At 41.1% G+C, this 18,541-nt stretch overlaps 2 protein-coding genes across 6 annotated transcripts in view; one reads left to right on the plus strand and one right to left on the minus strand.

Moving 5' to 3' along the window:
* Positions 1–3,082: 3,082 nt before the first annotated feature.
* On the minus strand, positions 3,083–7,850 carry LOC306915796 (uncharacterized protein). Of its 5 annotated transcripts, none has more exons than XM_079493425.1 (6): positions 7,724–7,850; positions 5,938–6,763; positions 5,496–5,764; positions 5,115–5,283; positions 4,530–4,613; positions 3,083–3,623 (listed from the first exon to the last, which is right to left on the minus strand). In XM_079493425.1, the coding sequence occupies exons 2-6, from the start codon at positions 6,082–6,084 to the stop codon at positions 3,528–3,530; spliced, it is 765 nt and encodes a 254-aa protein (XP_079349551.1). In that variant the 5' UTR covers positions 6,085–6,763; positions 7,724–7,850; the 3' UTR covers positions 3,083–3,527. The 5 variants fall into 5 exon arrangements, with proteins under 5 accessions (XP_079349551.1, XP_079349555.1, XP_079349553.1 ...); XM_079493429.1 differs by lacking the exon at positions 7,724–7,850 and having other exon boundaries at positions 5,938–6,045; positions 6,339–7,003; XM_079493427.1 differs by lacking the exon at positions 7,724–7,850 and having other exon boundaries at positions 5,938–6,045; positions 6,297–7,003.
* A 4,662-nt stretch (positions 7,851–12,512) lies between these two features.
* LOC306915139 (uncharacterized protein) overlaps positions 12,513–18,541 on the plus strand; it is a 37,765-nt gene continuing 31,736 nt past the window's right edge. The window contains exons 1-7 of the mRNA XM_079492388.1: positions 12,513–12,649; positions 12,787–12,935; positions 13,109–13,222; positions 13,952–14,194; positions 14,898–14,961; positions 17,862–17,913; positions 18,021–18,098. Coding sequence (XP_079348514.1) covers positions 12,605–12,649; positions 12,787–12,935; positions 13,109–13,222; positions 13,952–14,194; positions 14,898–14,961; positions 17,862–17,913; positions 18,021–18,098 — 745 coding nt within the window. The 5' untranslated portion in view covers positions 12,513–12,604. The remainder of the gene's footprint in view (positions 12,650–12,786; positions 12,936–13,108; positions 13,223–13,951; positions 14,195–14,897; positions 14,962–17,861; positions 17,914–18,020; positions 18,099–18,541) is intronic.

Raw genomic sequence — 18,541 nt, forward strand, 5'->3', positions numbered from 1 at the left:
AAAACAAAGTTTGGGGAATGTCCTCTTTGATGTTCATTACCATTTTGTTATCAAACAAATAGACCATGCTGTTGCCATGGAACAATGGCTTGGGTCCAAGGGGCCAGTGAGGCTATTCAATGTTGAAGCTCTGGGCCCTAGTGGTAGGAGGAGGGACTACAGGCGGACCCGTGGATTCATGACCGGGAAACCCCGTGCAGCTGGACTTTAACATTGAGCCACTGAGCAACTTCCACTGACATGAATAGCTGGGGGGGCGGAGCTTCGCGCCAGTTCAGTCTATCCTTTTAATACTCTATGCTTTGGTCCAACAATATTTCCTGTCTGCTACTGATAATCTCAAACATATTTCCTGTCAGCTACTGATACAAACACTGCAACAGGAAATAAACTTGGACCCATGCCATGCATGTACAATGTTTATTGTGTTGTCAAATGTCGTATCTGGAACTATTATGCACCTCATTGGTTGCCTAAAAACCACTGGTTCTCAAAGTGGTTTCTGAGGACTCTGCAGGGGGTCCCCAGCAGGGGTCATCAGCCATGCTGGCTTGTGGTGGACATTTTTTTTTTTATACAAAATTCCATTTTTGTCACAGACATACAACATGAGTGGACAATAATATTACAAGAAAAACACACAGAGCTAGCCCTGAATGACCATAAAGTGTAACTCTGAGATTGTACCAATGGAACCAAATGGACCCTTATGGGTTATATTTGGTTCCATTTCTACAATCTCAGAGTTAAGAGGTTCCTTGCAAATAAAGTGAAAAGAAGAGAGTCCGCACACAGGATTGCTCCAATGGTGTTCTTTTATTGAAACACCATAGTTAAAGGACCACTTCACCACTTTTCAACTTCTCTTCCTATAATTGGTCCTAACTAATGTTCATGATAAAATACCACCATTTTTTCCTACTCAATCTGTGTCTCATAGGAAGGCTGTGGGCAGTTCAGAAACCCGTCCACCAGTGACATCATCGATGGTGAATCCAAGCTAATAGAAACGGCAGGCTTTCTTTTCCTGAAAAATTGCAATGCAAAAGTTGAAGCCATCGTTCTCACGATAATAAAAATCTAAATATATTTTAAAACAAATCTTGTTTAAAAAAAAATCTGCCTAATGATGTCACTGGTGGACGGGTGTTCGAACTGCCCAAAGCCCTCCTATGAGACACAGACTGAGTAGGAAAAAATGGTGGTGTTTTATCATGAACATTAGTGAGGACCAATTATATGAAGAGATGTGGTCCTTTAAGACACAACGTTTCGACCGCAGGCGGCCTTCATCAGGTGATAATTGTTAGTATGTGACAACCTCCCTTTTATCTAGGTCGTCACGTCACGTGACTACAAATAAAACTTGAGAACCACTAGTATTTTCTGGTGACTCCTAATACTCCATTTCTACTGCCCTCCTAATACGTGAGGTGCCTTCTGGCTGCTCATTTTCAATTTTTTATTTTTTTTATAAAAGCATGGGCCTCGCGTATGAGGGCAGTAGGCTATCAGTCACCAGAAAAATGGTTGGAGTTTGAAGTTATAGGGTGTTTGGAAATGCGCACCGGGAGCGCACTCGCCTATTAGTTTGTATTGGCAGTGCGCTCAGTGTGCCAATGGGTTAGGCGCAGCCATAATCTCATAATGGGTTTATATAAGAAGTGGGCGGGGCAGCTATAATGAATATCAAGTACAAATGTATTGGCATAAAAGTGTACTTAAATTACCCAAAGTAAAAGTAGTCATTATGCAGAATTTGATCTTTAGAAAATGTGTCGGCAAGGGGTGTGACCTGCAGGGGCTTGATGGTTCAGAAATGAGCTAGACCAGACAGCTGTTGTTATGTTATCCACTCCCTGGCCTGGAGACTGTCTGAGTGATAGCACAGTGATCTTATTGGCAGCCGAGGTGGATGGGTGGGAAATTTGGTCTTTTTTATTGGCCTAAAATATTCATGAATCCACTTGCTGACCGGCTGTCAGTATTGAGCAATTTTTTTATAGGGGTTTCTTGTGACCCTACCATTAACATCCTATGGCAGGCAAAAATTTCAAACTTTCCTTTACTGGACTAGTTCAATAAACACTTGTAATTCACTGAATAAGAACGTCTGAATGTCAAAATTGTAAATTGTCTCTTTCAGTTATGACTACCGACCCTGAAATATACAGTGCTGCAAACTACATTTGCAATCACAAAAAGAGACCAAATAATACATATGGAAAAATGCAGCTAAAAATGTCTCACAATGTCCTGGGTTCAACTCAGAGGAGTTGGAGCTATAGTAAGTAATAAGTAACTGTGAGAGAGAGCTGTAGATTGTATTGCAGGTGAATGAGTTGAGCACTACAGCCTACTGCGGTGACCCCACACGAACATTAATGTTCATTGTCTCCACCAGGCCGAAGGCATGGGGAGAGAGTATGTTTTGTTTCATTTGTAATGTACCGTGTATACTCTCAGTCCCATACCAGGGCCTACATGAAGGCAGTACAGTTAACAGTTGTTTAGTCAGTCAAACCTGAAATAAAACTTTTCTAAATCACAAACAGTGTAGACATTTTTCTACACTTGATATGGCCAATCTTCAGTTACTGGAAAGAGCAACTTTACATATTATATTTCACAGTAAGACCAAAGAGAAGAAAATAAAGAGATGAAGCTTGATATATGATCATCATATAAAATGCATTATTTATTACACAAGCAAACAATTTCAAACTTAAACTGCTATGTAAGAAATAAATAAATTAAACCATATAATCAATGTATACAACACTATATACAACACAATACAGTATAACACTATTATTTACAGTTAGATTTCTTCAAACTAAATATGTAATAATACCTGATGTGCAAAATAAGTAGGCTACCATTTACAAACAAAATATGAAAGCATACTATTTTTACAAAATAACATGCCTATACTATTGAAGTTTATTGAAAACAAAAGATGAAAGCATTACTGTAAAATAATACTATTCAAAGGACTAGGACCCATCTCGTAGTGGTGTCCGATAAGAACTTAACCGAAATATCTTACTGAATAATAATAAATAATTACTCACGTACCAGTATTCAAAAGTACAAAAATGCATTGCTGTATTTACAGTAAATATAGGAAATTTCTCCAAAATATGTAAATAAAATAAAAATAAAAAACACATTTTCAGAAATAGTGAAAATAGCAGATCAAAATCTCCCAACGCGTCGAAACACATTGTGAGCTTGTAGATCGGCTATTTTTACTAAGATTGAAAAAAGGGAATAAGATGTTGTTGTATATGATTGGGTCCCAAAAGTCCCTTCCTAGAAATGTATAGGGGTCAAAAGTACAACATTTCTATTTGTCTGAAATTTCTTTATTAGGAACAATCCCTTGAGATGAACCATCTCGTTTTCAAGGGGGTCCGCATATTTGAAATGTAGTGCAGTGAAAGTCAAGTGCTGGCAAATAAAAAACAAACAATATTCAAAAAATGTACTCTAGTACACGAGTAAACGTCCATAGTTACTGTCCATCAATGCCAATGGTTCTGGAGAGCGGTGATTCGTTGGTAGGGTCGAAGTCTCTTGGTACTGATGCTGCAGGCAGACGATGGTCCCAGTGCAGGTCCCTGAGAGGAAACATGGGTTACAGTGTTAGTATCATGTCCATTGTCCAGCCTTTCTCAACTACAATACCATGTCAATTAAAACCACAGGAATAAAGCATAGAGTAAGTTACCATACCTAAAGATACGTATTCAAACAATATAACATGTTCAAAATAATTATTCATTTATTCAACTACAACTCAACATTGTATTACCATATTGTATCCTTGTTTTTATTTATTTTAATTTCATCAAGGAGGGAGCTTACCAATATGTACATATTGTACATAAGACTTGATACACAACTATGATACTCATCATGTGATATGGCCATCACACTGTTTATACGTCGGTAAGCTCCCTCCTTAATGAAATTAAATTACAATAAGGATAATTGTTGCCACGACAACGGGTGCAACAAGATAAATAAGACGTAAAAACGTCTAGGTCGGCCACAAGGCAGATTAAGATTGACATTGGTGATACTACTATACTAACACCGCTACGACTCAGTCCGACTCTCAAGAGCTGCTATTCTGCCCACAGAGCACTCTCGGCTTCATACTAAGGGCCGATTCATACTCCTATTTTAGAGCCGAATAAAAGTCGGTTCGGCTCTGTAGAGCCTACAATGTGACGTCATTTGAGGTTCGTTGGGGGCGGGTACCGTCCTAAAGTCGGCTCTTCAGTGCTACTGAAAACTTCTGACGAGCCGAAATCATTTCGGCACTACAGCCGAACGAACTACAGCCGAAACAGCGGTAAAATAGGAGTATGAATCGGCCCTAAGACCCTAAGAAGACTTGGCCACAATAATATTTTGCAATTACATTTTTTAGAACATTTTCTGATTTACACATTGTTGGAATACATCATTTGTGTACAATGTAACTAGCAATTTACTATATGAACGTTTTGCCAACTCACCTTCCTCTTGCGGTTGTTCGGAGCTGTGTCCATGGCTTTGATGACCTTTGACTCCCTGCTGTTGACGAACTTGACGAAATCAATCTGTTGGAGAAAATGCAGTGATTTGTAACTCAAGCCGATTTCCTTCATAAATTAAACTAAATAAAAGTAATCGTTTTAATTGGAGGTTAGTGTACACACATAGTACCATAATATGTGTGTACACTTACCAGTGATATTGTTCATATCCATGGTCAATCACTTCAATTCAACAGGCAACACTGTTTAACTTTCACAATTACAAACTCCTCCCCCCCCCCCCCCCCCCATGTCTGTTTGCAGCATAACCACATTAACTAAATTCATAAACAAAACAATAGGTCAAGGATTCGGCAAAAATAGAAATTCTAAAGTTGCATTAATTGGGAACTTGTAGATTCGCCAATTTTGGCAAAGAGTTCGCTGTGGGAAAAAAGGAGAGGAGTAAGTACAGCCAACTCCAGTCAACAACATAGGGTTTAAATAGTTAAAGGTTTGTTGAATGTGAGCTTAGTCTAATTTCTCTATTGTATTGATCTGTATCTGTAGTAAAGGTGCACTTACCAGAAAGTGGTGTTTGGCTGGTGGTGGCCTTTGTCCTTGGCAGGCTACCCCTTGGCCGCATTCACCATGGCAAGGTTTTCCTCTCCTTCCTTTGCAGACTTTCAATTTTGGCCTAAAATTGGCAGCCGTGCTTTGCGAGACTTTCTGTTGGAGGACGTGCCGCATACTCCTGCAAGAGTGAGATGGGAATAAGGAGAGTAAGCATAGTAAATAGTCACATCAATAGAGTGCAGAGAGAACAATGTATGCCTCAAAGAAACTAGGATTCCAGGTAAACAATGAATCTATATGTCTAAATAACATTCTTCAACATTTGTGGTCAAGAAAAAGAAATGTATAAAAACAAAACCATGAGAACAAGTGACCAAGATGAATACATACTTGAACAAAGCAGATCCAGTTCCTTTCTTCTTGGCCACGGTCACGGTGTCCCTCTTCCTGGTGGTGGTGGTGAGTTGCCTAGGGGGAGGAGAAACAGGGGAGTCAGTTTCCGTGTCTGAATAGTCTGTCAAACACGGAAACCAACTCACCTGTGGCTGTTGGGGTGCTTCTCTCTGTGAGGCCGTCACTGGCACCATCTTCAGTTGAACCCTGGGGTTCTTGGGATCGTCGACAAAGCTGCACGTCCAGGTCCGGTTGTCTTGAGCAACCTGTGTGAGGAAATGTAGACTAGTAACTAAAATGTTCAAATATTTGTAGTGGAGTAAAAAAATACAATATCTGGCTGTGTAGTGGAGCAGAAGTATTAAGCTATTGAAAAATGAACACTCAAGTAAAGTGAGAAACAAAAATCTAGTGTACTAGTTTTCCACCATGTACATACTTGAAGGTGCTCGGTCGAAGCCCTCTTCAGAACCATCCTGATTGCCTGGGGGTTGTTGGGGTCCTGGATCAGAGCAGAAGTCCAGGTGAAGCTGGCAGCTGCAGCATCCTGTGGGAGACATTTGTAAGTTAAGCTAATTTCCTTCATACATTGAAGTGCAAGAAATATTGAATTGATAATTTAATTGAGGATTCAAAAGTAGCAGATCTACAAGCTCGAAACGCACTTGCAGATCTGTTATTTTAGATACTATTGTGACTCGCAGGACACTGCCAGAGGCACCAAGAGCTCCCAGCCAGCAGACTGGTGCTGTGGGAACCAACACATGGGCACCGGTTACGAGGACGTCCCATACTAACATATGTGAATGTACTCAAGAAAGATGCACAAGCGCAAAGCACCAACGAGCTGGCCGGATGTATGGAGAACCGGGATGACTGGAGACGACGATGGAGGGCTCGTCTGAGGACGCCGACGACCTAGGGAGAGTGACGTGAAAATTTAATTGAGGATTCAAATGTTTCAAAAATAGTAGATCTACAAGCTTGAATCGCACTTGCTGATCAAGTAGGGCATTCATTTACGAAAAAGTAGAAATATGGTTTCTGCCCAACAGCCCTATATATATATATATATATATATATAATAATAATTATTATTTAACAATTGATTTGAAAAATATATAAATATGACACTTAGCCAGGAGCCACTGCTCCTTAACGTGGAAGAGGTTCATGGCATCCATCCATGCAGTACAGATGCTTCCTCTGGTCATCTCATCGGTGCTTGGATCCATACATCCCCTGGATGGCCTTAATTGGAACGCCTTGGGAACCCCCAGGAATGGATTAAGTGGCTATTAACGTTGCCAGGCAAAGGGAAGTCTGGAACTCTCTGCTGGAACTGTTGCCCCTCAACCAAACTCCAGATAAGTGGTTGAAGATGTATAAAAAGATTATGCAGCCGGTTAGTTCTTACACAGTAAAAATCATCAGTGTTCATTTGTCCGTTTGTAACTCTGAACGGTCCCCACTGCTCCAGCACAATAGTATAAAAATGCAGTTATTAACATCAGCTTATTAAAAATAGCAGATGTACTTACAAGCACAAACACAAATATTGTAAAATATGGGGAATCTGGGATCTACCCGAAAATATTTTCGTGTGGAGGTCCGTATCGTATTCGTAGCGACACGAGTCACTCACGACATAACCAAATGCATATTAATCTGGGGCTCGTTGAATTTGACAGTCACTGATGGTGAGAACCTGAACCACAGATTTTAACGGTAACAAATAGTGGCCGCACTGGCTGGTACAACCAGCTTGGTTGCAACTATGAGAGTCAGCAAACCGTTAACATTTGGGTACATTATATTTGAACCGGTCCAGTTGGCTAAATTTGTACAATATCAGAGTTAAATTAACACGAGCAGAGCAACTTGTTCGGTCCGCAGTACAATTTAAAAACGACTCCCATGTCCCATTATTACAATTCACCATGTAATTGTATGCATTTAGAAACGGACGCTTTTCAAAATTTAATTTATCAAGTATACATTTCAAATGGCCGAAAAATACACGAACCAGTATCCACTGGCACAGCGCAAGTGCAAGTGCAAACTTCAACTAACAAACGACATCGAAAGAAAACAATGCTACACAACTAACGTTTCAAATCAGGGCCTAAACCTAAACAAACAGACCGTCTGTCTAAACTACCCGTTCTCTAAAAAATAACATTATTACAAGTTTACAGTACATATATTATTAAATGTTAACATACCATCTCCATTGCCTCAGGTAACGTTGTGATAGTGTTGATGTGAAGTCGAACTTGAAGAAGTTAACTGTCTCTTTGTAGTTGTGTCAGAAGAAAGTCTCAGCAAACGTCCGCTCAGTTAGAAGGTCAGTCAGTGAGTGAAGAGAATGAAGACAGTTTGATCATTACATTAACGTCATCTCAGACACCTGCGTCCGGTTGGCTCATTTGAATATGAACTCGCGTTGCCATTCGATAAGCGACGCTCTCGACGCTGTCGTGCGGGCGACCCCGCTCTGATTGGTCAGTCAAATCAGAAACCGACATTTCGCGAGAACGTACGAGACCGGACGAGAGGGAGAACAGACATACAAGCTCACAGTGCGTCACACCTGCAGCCCGTTGTGAGTTTGCAGATCTGCGGTTGTCGTAGCAGGCTGGGCTACCGCTAGCTAATATTGTATTCATAGGCGACCATTTCCAAGGGTGCGCTCGTTTTACCCTTATACTCTAAGGTTTTACTACTAGTAGGGGCTACCGATATGAAGTTTGTTTTTAAAATGCGACACACTATTATTTTCCCATAATGCACAGAGCGGTACTGTTCAACTGATGGCAGACCGTCACACACAACAGCTGAGATGACTGAACCGAATTTAGAGAAGATAATTATTAGCCTACTGTTTAGTAATTACTAGTCTAGTGATCGCACAGAAGTCGACCGTAGCCGTAGGATTAAAATGTGTCTGTCCATTTTGGAACGTGGGCTAGCCGTGCAGCAGCTCCATATAGACCACACCATCTACGGAATTCATACCAATTGGAAGAAAACCAAATGGACCAACCAAGTCTAGATCTACCAGCAAGAGGTGTGTGTGTGTGTGTGTGTGTGTGTACGCACGCACGTGTGTACTGCATCAGTACTAACACGTTTTCTTTTCACTTTATATTGTAATGTACAATGCATAAATATGCTTAATGTACAGATTGGAGCTGACTTCCCAAATTATATTAGGGACGTTTTCTTTCCATCGTAGAGAGATGGTAAATGGACTGCACTTGACTTATTCAATGTGCTTTACAGTGGTCTCTCCTTCACAAACACATTCACACACCACTGGTAGCAGCTGCCATGCAAGGTGCTTTTCCTCTCATAGGGAACAATTTGGGCTTCAATTTGACCCATCGACTCTATAATCAAGTCAATCATAAACTCTGAGTTTTGTTTTCATATTTTCACAGTCTGTACAACATATCAAGGGCTGGGTATGGCAGCGCAGAAGGAAAGGGAATGTTTGCACCTCTAGAGAGTGACTCTGAGATGTTAGAGCCTCTGGAGAGTGACTCTGAAATGTTGGAAGATGCTGAAACGTCAGGTCAGTTTAATAAGGAGTTGTTATAATTTTATTGTTTATTGTAGACTGGGATGAGCATAATTATGACATGCATTATTTGTAATTTAATATACAGTCCTATATTCAGTCACTCATACACATCCTCTCCACAGCTGAGCAACTGTTGTCAAGATCAACCGTGGCAGCCACCGAAGGGCTAGAGGGTGCTGAAGCATCAGGTCAGTTTATTTATAAGCAAAAACATGGGGAAAAGAAAAGACTGCCAGGCACGGTTGACTACCCGGGCCTGGTCAAATTTCATGGCAGTCGGACTACATGATTTTATGCAAAACGCTCCTGCAAACTTTGAAAGCCAATCAGAATAAAATCTGATTTATCTGACAGATACATCTTCATCAGGAGATCACATAGATTGTACAGTATGTACCGATTTGTGTGAGTTCTGGAAAGAATCTGAGTAGTGCGTTTTGAAGAAAGCATTACATGCATTTGACTGTACGACCTACAGTTCAAGAGTTACAGCGCCACCATGAGGCTGACATAAATTGGTGCAAAGGTTCTTCCATGTCCTACTGTGAATGTGCATGCAAAGTTTCACTCACTCCAATCAGTCTAACGGTGCTTCAGATTAGCTGCTCATCACAAAATAATCTATTGATCTCTTTTCTTTTTAGATGTTTTTGAAAGAGAGGAGTTCTGCTCCAACGTAGATGAATTCAAGGAAATGGTGCTGCACAATCAAATATTTCAAGGAGGAGCCTTAGCGATGATGAAGACCTTTACGGAAGATGATGGGGAACCCCTCCATGCTCTGTCAGCCATGTGCAGGTTCGCCACAAACAGTCGGCCGTCAAAGCGCGCACAAGCTCTGCGGCGAGTTGCTAACCGTGCTGAAAAGGTCCAGCTTGGAGACCAGCTCACTGCAGGGATGGCAAAGAAAAAATGTAGCAAGCAATAAAGTACGGACCATCTACCAACAGCTACCCAAATGGAGTGTAGTCTGACATTCACAGCTTGCATGTTGCAGAAATCCAAAGTCATGAAAGATTTTTCTAAGATTGACACGCAGCAGCAGCGGTGGCCTCCCATGCAGGGTCTGAACAGAGGTAGGAGGAGGCATGCATAGGAATGGTGTTGGTGGTTCTGGAGGCATGCAGAGACGACATGGAGGTTGCGGTGCTGGAACTTTGAAGAGCCATAATAAGACAGGCGGCCGTAGTGGCAGCAAGCATCCACTTTCTTAGGCTGGGTTCCATTCCAGCCTGATTCACTAAAATAAAATGTCTCGGAACGCAGCGAATCAGGCTGGAACCCAGGCTACCACTTTCCTGCATAGAAGTTGGTGTACAAGTATGTAAAGTAACTAAGTACATTTTGTACAGTACTGTACTTGAGTATTTCCAATACTTTTACATCTACTCCACTACATCTCAGAGACAAATATTGTACTTTTACTCCACTGCATTTATGTGAAAACTTTAGTTACTTTGTTGATTTTGATTAGTGTAGAGAGTAACCATATATCAGCCATATATTAATTTGAAAATAGCCAATAATCTACAAGTTCACAATGTGTGACCTCGTAGATCTGCTATTTTCAAAATATGTTGATGTATTTGATAACTTCAAATGGGATGCTCTGCGTAATGAGTACATTTTACTTTTGGCACTTTAAGTACATTTTGATGGCAATACTTTTTGTAATTTCACTCAAGTACATTTTGAATACCAGACTTTTAATTGTAACGGAGTATTTCTATATTGCACTACAGTAGCGAAGCGTTGAGATTGTAGATCGGCTGTTTTCAAAATATATTTTTTATACATATTGAACTTATTATTGGACATTCTGCATATTGAGTACTTTTACTTTTTGCATTATTTTGCTTCCACAGATAAATATTATGAAAATGGCAGATCTACAAATGCAAGGCGTTGTGAGCTAGAAGATCTGCTATTTTCACAATTTAGGTAATATTTGACAATTAGGCAAACATAAATAATAAATGCATTTTAAATATTTGAATGAATCCACTTATGTGGCTCTGGTTTAGCCTGATTATCAGACTGTGGGCGGGGTCTTTGGGCTGGATCCAGGCTAGCTCTGGTTCCCATTTGATTTGGTTCCAAGCGCCCTCTGGTGGACCAGAGGTGAGAGCATGTGTTGGTGTGGGGGTACCCAGATGATCTGATTGTGTTGTCTCACATTTATGATGAATTCCTGTTCTGTTCTTTGGCTATATAGAAGTGTCTATTTGTACGTCTCTAAATGTTTTGATGAATTGAACAAGGTGGACCCTCTTGTAAACAAGTGTAATGCTTTATTGGTCGTCCACTCACAGTTAACAGTCTTTGTATTGAGTTGTGCTTGAAATGTACTGTAATTCTGCAAACTGTTAATAAATATTTCAATCAATCAATCAATCAATCAAACACAAGACTCAACAGTAAAAAACAACTAAACCAACATACAGTAGCAGCCTTAGCCTATAAGTGTGTACAGGCAGGGTAAGGACTTTTAAGAACTTTATATCCGTCTACTTGACTCAGACTGACTTCAATCAATCAATTATCTGCAAGCTCAATAAAACGCCCTGTGATTGGTCGGTGGGTTAAATCCCGTTTTATTGTTGTCGGCAGTGCATTCGGCAGTTCCAGCTGGAGCCTCTCGAGCGATTTGTTTGTTTGAAACTACAAACGAACGAAACAGAAATTGAACGCTGGCCTGAATATTACATCTTTAATTAAGTTTTCATCGGAATACAGGTTCTACCCAACAAGGTAACGTGTTTTAATTCACTTCACACTTAACAAAGCGTGGCTAACCTGTCTCACGCAAGACTACATTGGTCATGCACTTCATTATTAGAGTAACTTTCGTATCATGCAAATGTCAAAATTAATCACTCGATAAAATACACCTGTGATAGTCTTTCTTGATCCATGGCTACTGCAGTGGTGGAAAACTGGAAAAGGTGTAGCCTATGTACCGCACTTTTTTTTTACTTAAGTAAAAGTATCAATACTGCAATGTAGAAATATACTAGCCTGATTATCAGACTGTAGCTTCAGTCCACTCAGAGAGTGGGCGGCGTCTTTGGGCTGGATCCAGGCTAGAAATATACTCTAAGTCCGGTTTTCAAAATGTACTTGAGTAAAAGTACCCTAGCCTATTAGGGTTGTAATTATTTTAATATATATTTGTATTGTTGAATGAGTTGGAGAGGAGGCGACCACTGAGCAGCAGGTCTGACACTGCAGCAAGATTCCTTGGCTTCAACAGTTTCATACCTATGGGGGTATGGGCTTCAATGCCCACACATTGATCTTGAATCGACCCCAAGGGTCCATTGGGTTCCATTTACAGTATACACTCGGAGTTTAGGGTCCATTTGAACCAAGTCTGCCTCGCCCCTTTCCCAAAGGAACCCTGAGGGTTGAGATTTTTTTTATTTTTGAGGGGCTGTCCAGCTTTGAGGTTTTGTGTAAACGCAAACATTGAAGACGAAGGTCAGGATGCAAATTCTGATTGGCTGGAATGAGATGATGTATGATGATGTATGTGTACGATAAGAGCGCCCCTCACTTCACACAGGTGTGATTTTATTTGTATTTATTTTTTAATTCCACTGGTATTGGATCAGTACTCTGTATCGACCGATACTCAAGTTGTGGTTATCATCGGGAAGAAAATAACTGATCTCTGTAACGTCCCTAATTGTAATGTTTCAGACTGCAGCCATCATGACCTTCCTGAATGACATGAGGTCCATCTCATCCATGGTGGGCAGGGAGTTACAAGAGTTTACCTCTGAGGTGGACAACATGCACATGAGGTGGCTCGATGAAATCGAACAGGAGGCATCGTGCATGTTTTCCGGGTAGGTCACAAGTAACCCGACTGTCTGTCTTCCCAGTGTTTTCGTGCTCCCCCTTCCTATTCAATGAATCCCATTGTAACTTCAAACTCCATTTTACCATGTTGGACTGATTGATGATGTCCATGGTTCTTTCTGTCTGATATTGTCCTTCACATACACATGTTTTAATGCAGGGAGGTCAGCACAGAGCCGGACCTCATGCCCAAGACTCCGTCACAAAAGAGGCGCACTCGCCGGAAGAGGGTTTCCATGGCGAAGCAGGAGGAGCAACCCAGGAGGACTCGTCGGTGAGTTGCTTATGTCAGACGGGTCAACCCAAAGCCTATATACCAGTGGTTCCCAAAGTGGGGTCCGGGGTCCTTGAGGGAGTTCCAGGGGGTCCCCAGCTAAATGATCGTTTGGAACCAAATGGACCCTTATGGGATCTGTAACTCTGAGAGTGTACAAATGGACCCGTTACATGCATGTCAAACTGGGTGCATTGTGATCCTTGTAGATCGTCTAAATTTCAAATGGCCTGAAATGAAGCCGTTAATGTATCTTTTGTAATGATAATCAAAATCTACAAAGTAACTAAGTTTTCAGAAATGTAGTGGAGTAAAAGTACAATATTTGTAGATGGTGACGGAGCAGCCCAACCAGACCCAGCCTGAGCCCTTCATCACCACCACCAGGTAGGCTGCTGGCACAATTATCACAGGATCGCCTAATCGCAATTATTCTTGCATAATTGTTTTCATGTCTGAACCTTTTTGATATATTTTCAAATATCGGAACAAATCAGAAATGGCATTTGCACATAGACTTTTTGGCAAATGGCATTTGCACATAGGAGTAAGAGACTCATTATTGCGCAGAATGATCGTTGTATAGACCTGGAAATTGTGTTAAATATTCTGGAAAAGTTTTGGAAATTAAAAAATGTGTGGGAACCCTGTTCAAAGCCAAAAACACAATCAAATCATTAATCGAACGACAATTAATAGTCAACTTAAATGTTTGTAATGGTGACACAGCCCCACCAGTAGGAGGCCTCCTGAAGTCTATGTGAGACTCTCTGCCAGCGACCGCCGCTCTGCAGAGGCTGCTATGATGCGGCCCCCTCTTCTACCAGAGCCCAGGGCCGCCATGATGAGGTCCCCTCTTCTACCAGAGCCCATGGCCGCCATGATGAGGTCCCCTCTTCTACCAGAGCCCAGGGCCGCTATGATGAGGTCCCCTCTTCTACCAGAGCCCAGGGCTGTCACGCCAGAGCACAGGTAATAATTATTATTTGTATAGCACCTTTCATGACATGAAATGCTGTTCTGTAGTGCTGCACAGCTATTGCTCATATACTGTATGAATTTTGTTTTCCTCAAGAATTGAGATCACAATTCTCATTTTTTTTCCATGAAAATATTTGTTTTTAGTCTGTACTGTAGTTGCTGAACATTACATTCAAAATGCGGCATCTGGAGCCAACTACAGTACTGTGGCTTTAAACAAACATCAATGTGCTTGACTTAAACCTCTCTCTCGTAGCAAATTATATGCGTAACTAAAATGAATTGGACACCCAACTAGTGCTGCACGATTCTTGCTCAAATTTAGAAATGAGATCGTTATCTCAATCTAGATCGTGATCTTAAAAAAAAAAAATTATATATAAAAATAAATCGTGCAGCACTACAGTTCAGTGCTTTACAGAGCAAGAAAGAAAAGCATTAAAATAATGGGGGAAAAAAGCAGTAGTTTAACGCTGTCTACAGAGGCTGCCTGTCTAAGGTGTAATGAGAGTTTATTCCAAGCTGCCGTAGAAGCAGAATGCTGCTTCACCGTGTTATTTCTATTACCGGTATACTGTATGTGCTATTGTAGGCACTTGGAACAGGTCAGCACTAGAAGACCTTTGGGACATTTCTATGTTAATGGCACACTGACTATAAAGAAAATAAAAATGTGGCACTTCATGTCAAAAAGGTTGCTGACCACAGTTCCAGAGCCTGCTGCCGTCGCACCACCAGAGCCTGCAGCCGTCACTCCAGTAAGCCCATCACAATTATTACATAATCGTCTAATTGCAATTATTTGAGATAATCGTAATTATTTTGTCATCGTTTCCATGTAAAAAAATCCATGCATAGAAAAAAAAGCTGAAATGGCAGATCTACAAGCTTACAACAATGTATGTAATTTCTTTGTATATTTCAGTTATTTGTCATATCTGCGCTGTGCAATTGTTACAAAACCGCGGTGCGCAATCTGAAATAGATTCCTATCAAAGTTCCAATGTTCAATCCAAAAACGCAATGAATTTATTAATCGTAATTATCTGGGTGATTTGATTGATTGATTGAAGAATTTATTAACAGTTTGCAGAATTACAGTACATTTCAAGCACAAACTCAATACAAAGGCTGTTAACTGTGAGTGGACGACCCAATTAAGCATTACACTTGTTTCCAACAGGGTCCACCATGTTCAAATCATCAAAACATTTAGAGACGTACAAATAGACACTTCTATAGACAGAACAGGAATTCATCAAAAAGGAGGTAAAAAGGGAAAAGAAATATATACAGTGAGGGGAAAAAAGGGGGGGGCGGGGGGGGGGATTCAGATTTTACGGGGGCCAGTTTCGAATTGCAGCCATCCGTAGGTGCCCTTTGAGAGCGGTTTTGAAGGAGTCAAGGGATTCGCATGTCTTAATGACAGTTGGTAGGGCGTTCCACATTTTGGTGGCATAGGAGCGAAAAGACAATTAATCCGACGGCCTGCGGCCGTCGGATTGCCCAAAGCTCGGCTGAGATGGCCAGGCGAGCGCCGTCCCATGGCCACGTGACCACGGAGACTTGAGGCCACTGCTGAAACGGGTAGGGTGCGTGGCGTCTTCCTGAAGCTCCGTGACTCGCTGACTGGCCTGAAGGGCTGCAGAGCCTCCAGGCTAACCCTGCTGAAGCAGAACAACAAGAAGAGCGTCACTCGTGCGACTCTCCAAAGGTCCATCTGCAGTTGTACGTGTTCAGATGGAATATGATGTTTGATAGAAGATTCTAACTTCAGCACAGTGGTTTTCAACCTTTTTTCATATTTTTCATCCAAAACATAGAATATTTTGTTATCGCTGGATAATATTTTGTTCCATGCTGTATTGATGTGGTACCATGTGGTACCATTAGGGAAAGATAACAATTTACAATTTAGACATTTAGCAGACGCTCTTAATCCAGAGCGATTTACAGTAGGCAGGCAAACGTTGATCAAAACAATTCTACATTTTCTACATTCTCTTAAAGGTATATTCAGTGATTTCACTTAATTCAAATATCACTTATTTTTTCTTTTTTTGGATAATCCTCTCTACTATAAAGTGTGCTGACCATATAAGGAGTTCCTCCCTGTCCCCAGTGAGCCCCTGGGGTAAAAAAAACCTAGTTTCGGTTTGGGCTTTGGGTGGCAAAGCCTTCATCCAATCAGGATGAGAGGGGCCTTCCTCCAATCATGATCGAGTGGGGCGGGCCTTGGTGTACGTGCTGTTGGTCTGTTGTACTTCCCCCACTGTAGAGTGTGCATGTGCACATCTTGTTACCGGGGCGGACCAGGGTTTTTTCCAAATCACTGAATGCTCCTTTAATTGTGTAGACTTCTTGTAAATTAAGTAATGCAGATATTTAACAATGTAACTCTTGCCAGCGTAAAATGGATCCTTACGGGTCCATTTGGTATCGGGAAAGATATATAAGGTGTCCATTTGGTTACCGACTCCATCATTTAGCTGGGGACCACCTGGTAGTCTGGTACCCCCTGAAGGAGTAAGGACTACTGGTAGTCCCAGGTTAATGTTGTCTTTCTAATGTAGAGGACATCTGTCCATCATGGTTAATGTTGTCTTTCTATTGTAGAGGACATTTGTCCAGAGACAGATGATGAAGAAGAGGACAAACAAGAGTGAGTCTTTAACATAAAGATGTAATGTTGGGTACATGGTCTAACTCTACTGCTGTCAGTGCTGTGGGGGACTGTTTTTTTTATTCAGTTAGATTTTCATCCAGAACCAGTCTTAATCATAAATGATGTCCAGTAGTGTAACTAATCCTGATATTTAAAGCGTAATGCTAATAATTAAACTTTATTTTGAATGCATGTAGAGCATTTCAAGCACTCATTTTAAATTGTATGCATGCTTCCACCCCATTTACACCAGAGTGCCATAATGGCATACACCCTATATATGTTATTATTTATTAAATATGTTAAGGATTGATCAGCTTCTTGTCAGTCTCAAATTATATCGCATGTTGCTAATCATCTGATTTATGTCAGTTTTCTGATAAACTTATGTTGCTATCAGTGGTTCTGTAACTTTTTCATGTCAAAGACCCCCCCCCCCCCAAACAAATATGCATTTGGCCTCAGACCCCCAAAAAATATTCGCTTTAAAATGTATACATTCAAAGATTTGCACAAGTTTTCAAGATCTTTCTAAAATATCAGATCTACAAGCACAGATGTTTTCCCAGTCTGAATCGGTTAAGTCAACTAATAAAAAAAAAAAAAACTGAGTGGTGCAAATCCCCCCCCCACCTCTCTCTCTCTCTCTCTCTCTCTCTCTCTCTCTCTCTCTCTCTCTCTCTCTCTCTCTCTCTCTCTCTCTCTCTCTCTCTCTCTAGCAGGCAACAGTGCATCTCTCTGTCTCAGTTTCTGCCACAATAGCGCCCCTACTGGTACTCATGAGTCACACATGAGTCACACACATTAACACGAGTCACATAGGTTAACACGATTCACTTAGGTAGGTGAACACGGACATTGCTGTTCCTTGGAGTGGTTGCACCACTCAAAAACAAAGGCTCCTAAGAAGATGGTTGCAGCCGTAGTCCTAAGATCTCATATTGACCGTGTAAATCAGTGGAGCTCTATTCCTAAAGCTAGTTGTCTTTCCAGGATGGAATCGGAGCCCTCTGCAGAGGCGACCGGGCCGACGGAAGAGCCACAGGTCTGTCTCTCGACATTACATTTGATTTGACTGGAAGAGAGGGTCGTGATCTTTATAGAACGAATGGTTTACTAGCTTGTGTGCTTTCCTTTTTTCTTTTTAACCAGGAGGCAGTAGAGGGCAGGAACCTGTTTATAGAGCCAGTACACGCTCTGCTGCTGCCACCTCTACACCACAGAAAACCGGTAAGTTTACATTTAGTACTACCTAAATTCTTTGTCGAACGGCAAAAGGTGAAAATAGTCGATCTACACTATCAGAAGTCGTTGCACTGTACTTGTACTTATGTTAGGCTGCATTTCCGCAAAGAACTGTATGCATTTAGATCAGTGGTTCCCAAACTTTTCCGGTCAAGACCCAAAAGAGATTAGATGTTTGCCTGGGACCCAAACTAGTGAAAATGCATATCTACAAGTGGACAACGTGTCTCTTAGCTTGTAGATTTACTATTTTCACTTTAAAAAAAAATGTATTTATGGAATTTGTTTTTATTTTAAAATGTATAAATAAAAATAGGTCCCGACTCACAACCCACTGTTTGGGAAAACACTGAATTTAGATTATATAGATAACCTTGTATTGATCCTGCATGCCGGGGGAACTTCAGTTGCCCAGAGGCAGCACAGCA

Source organism: Electrona antarctica (assembly GCF_951216825.1).
Source record: "Electrona antarctica genome assembly, chromosome: 22".
NCBI lineage: Eukaryota > Metazoa > Chordata > Actinopteri > Myctophiformes > Myctophidae > Electrona > Electrona antarctica.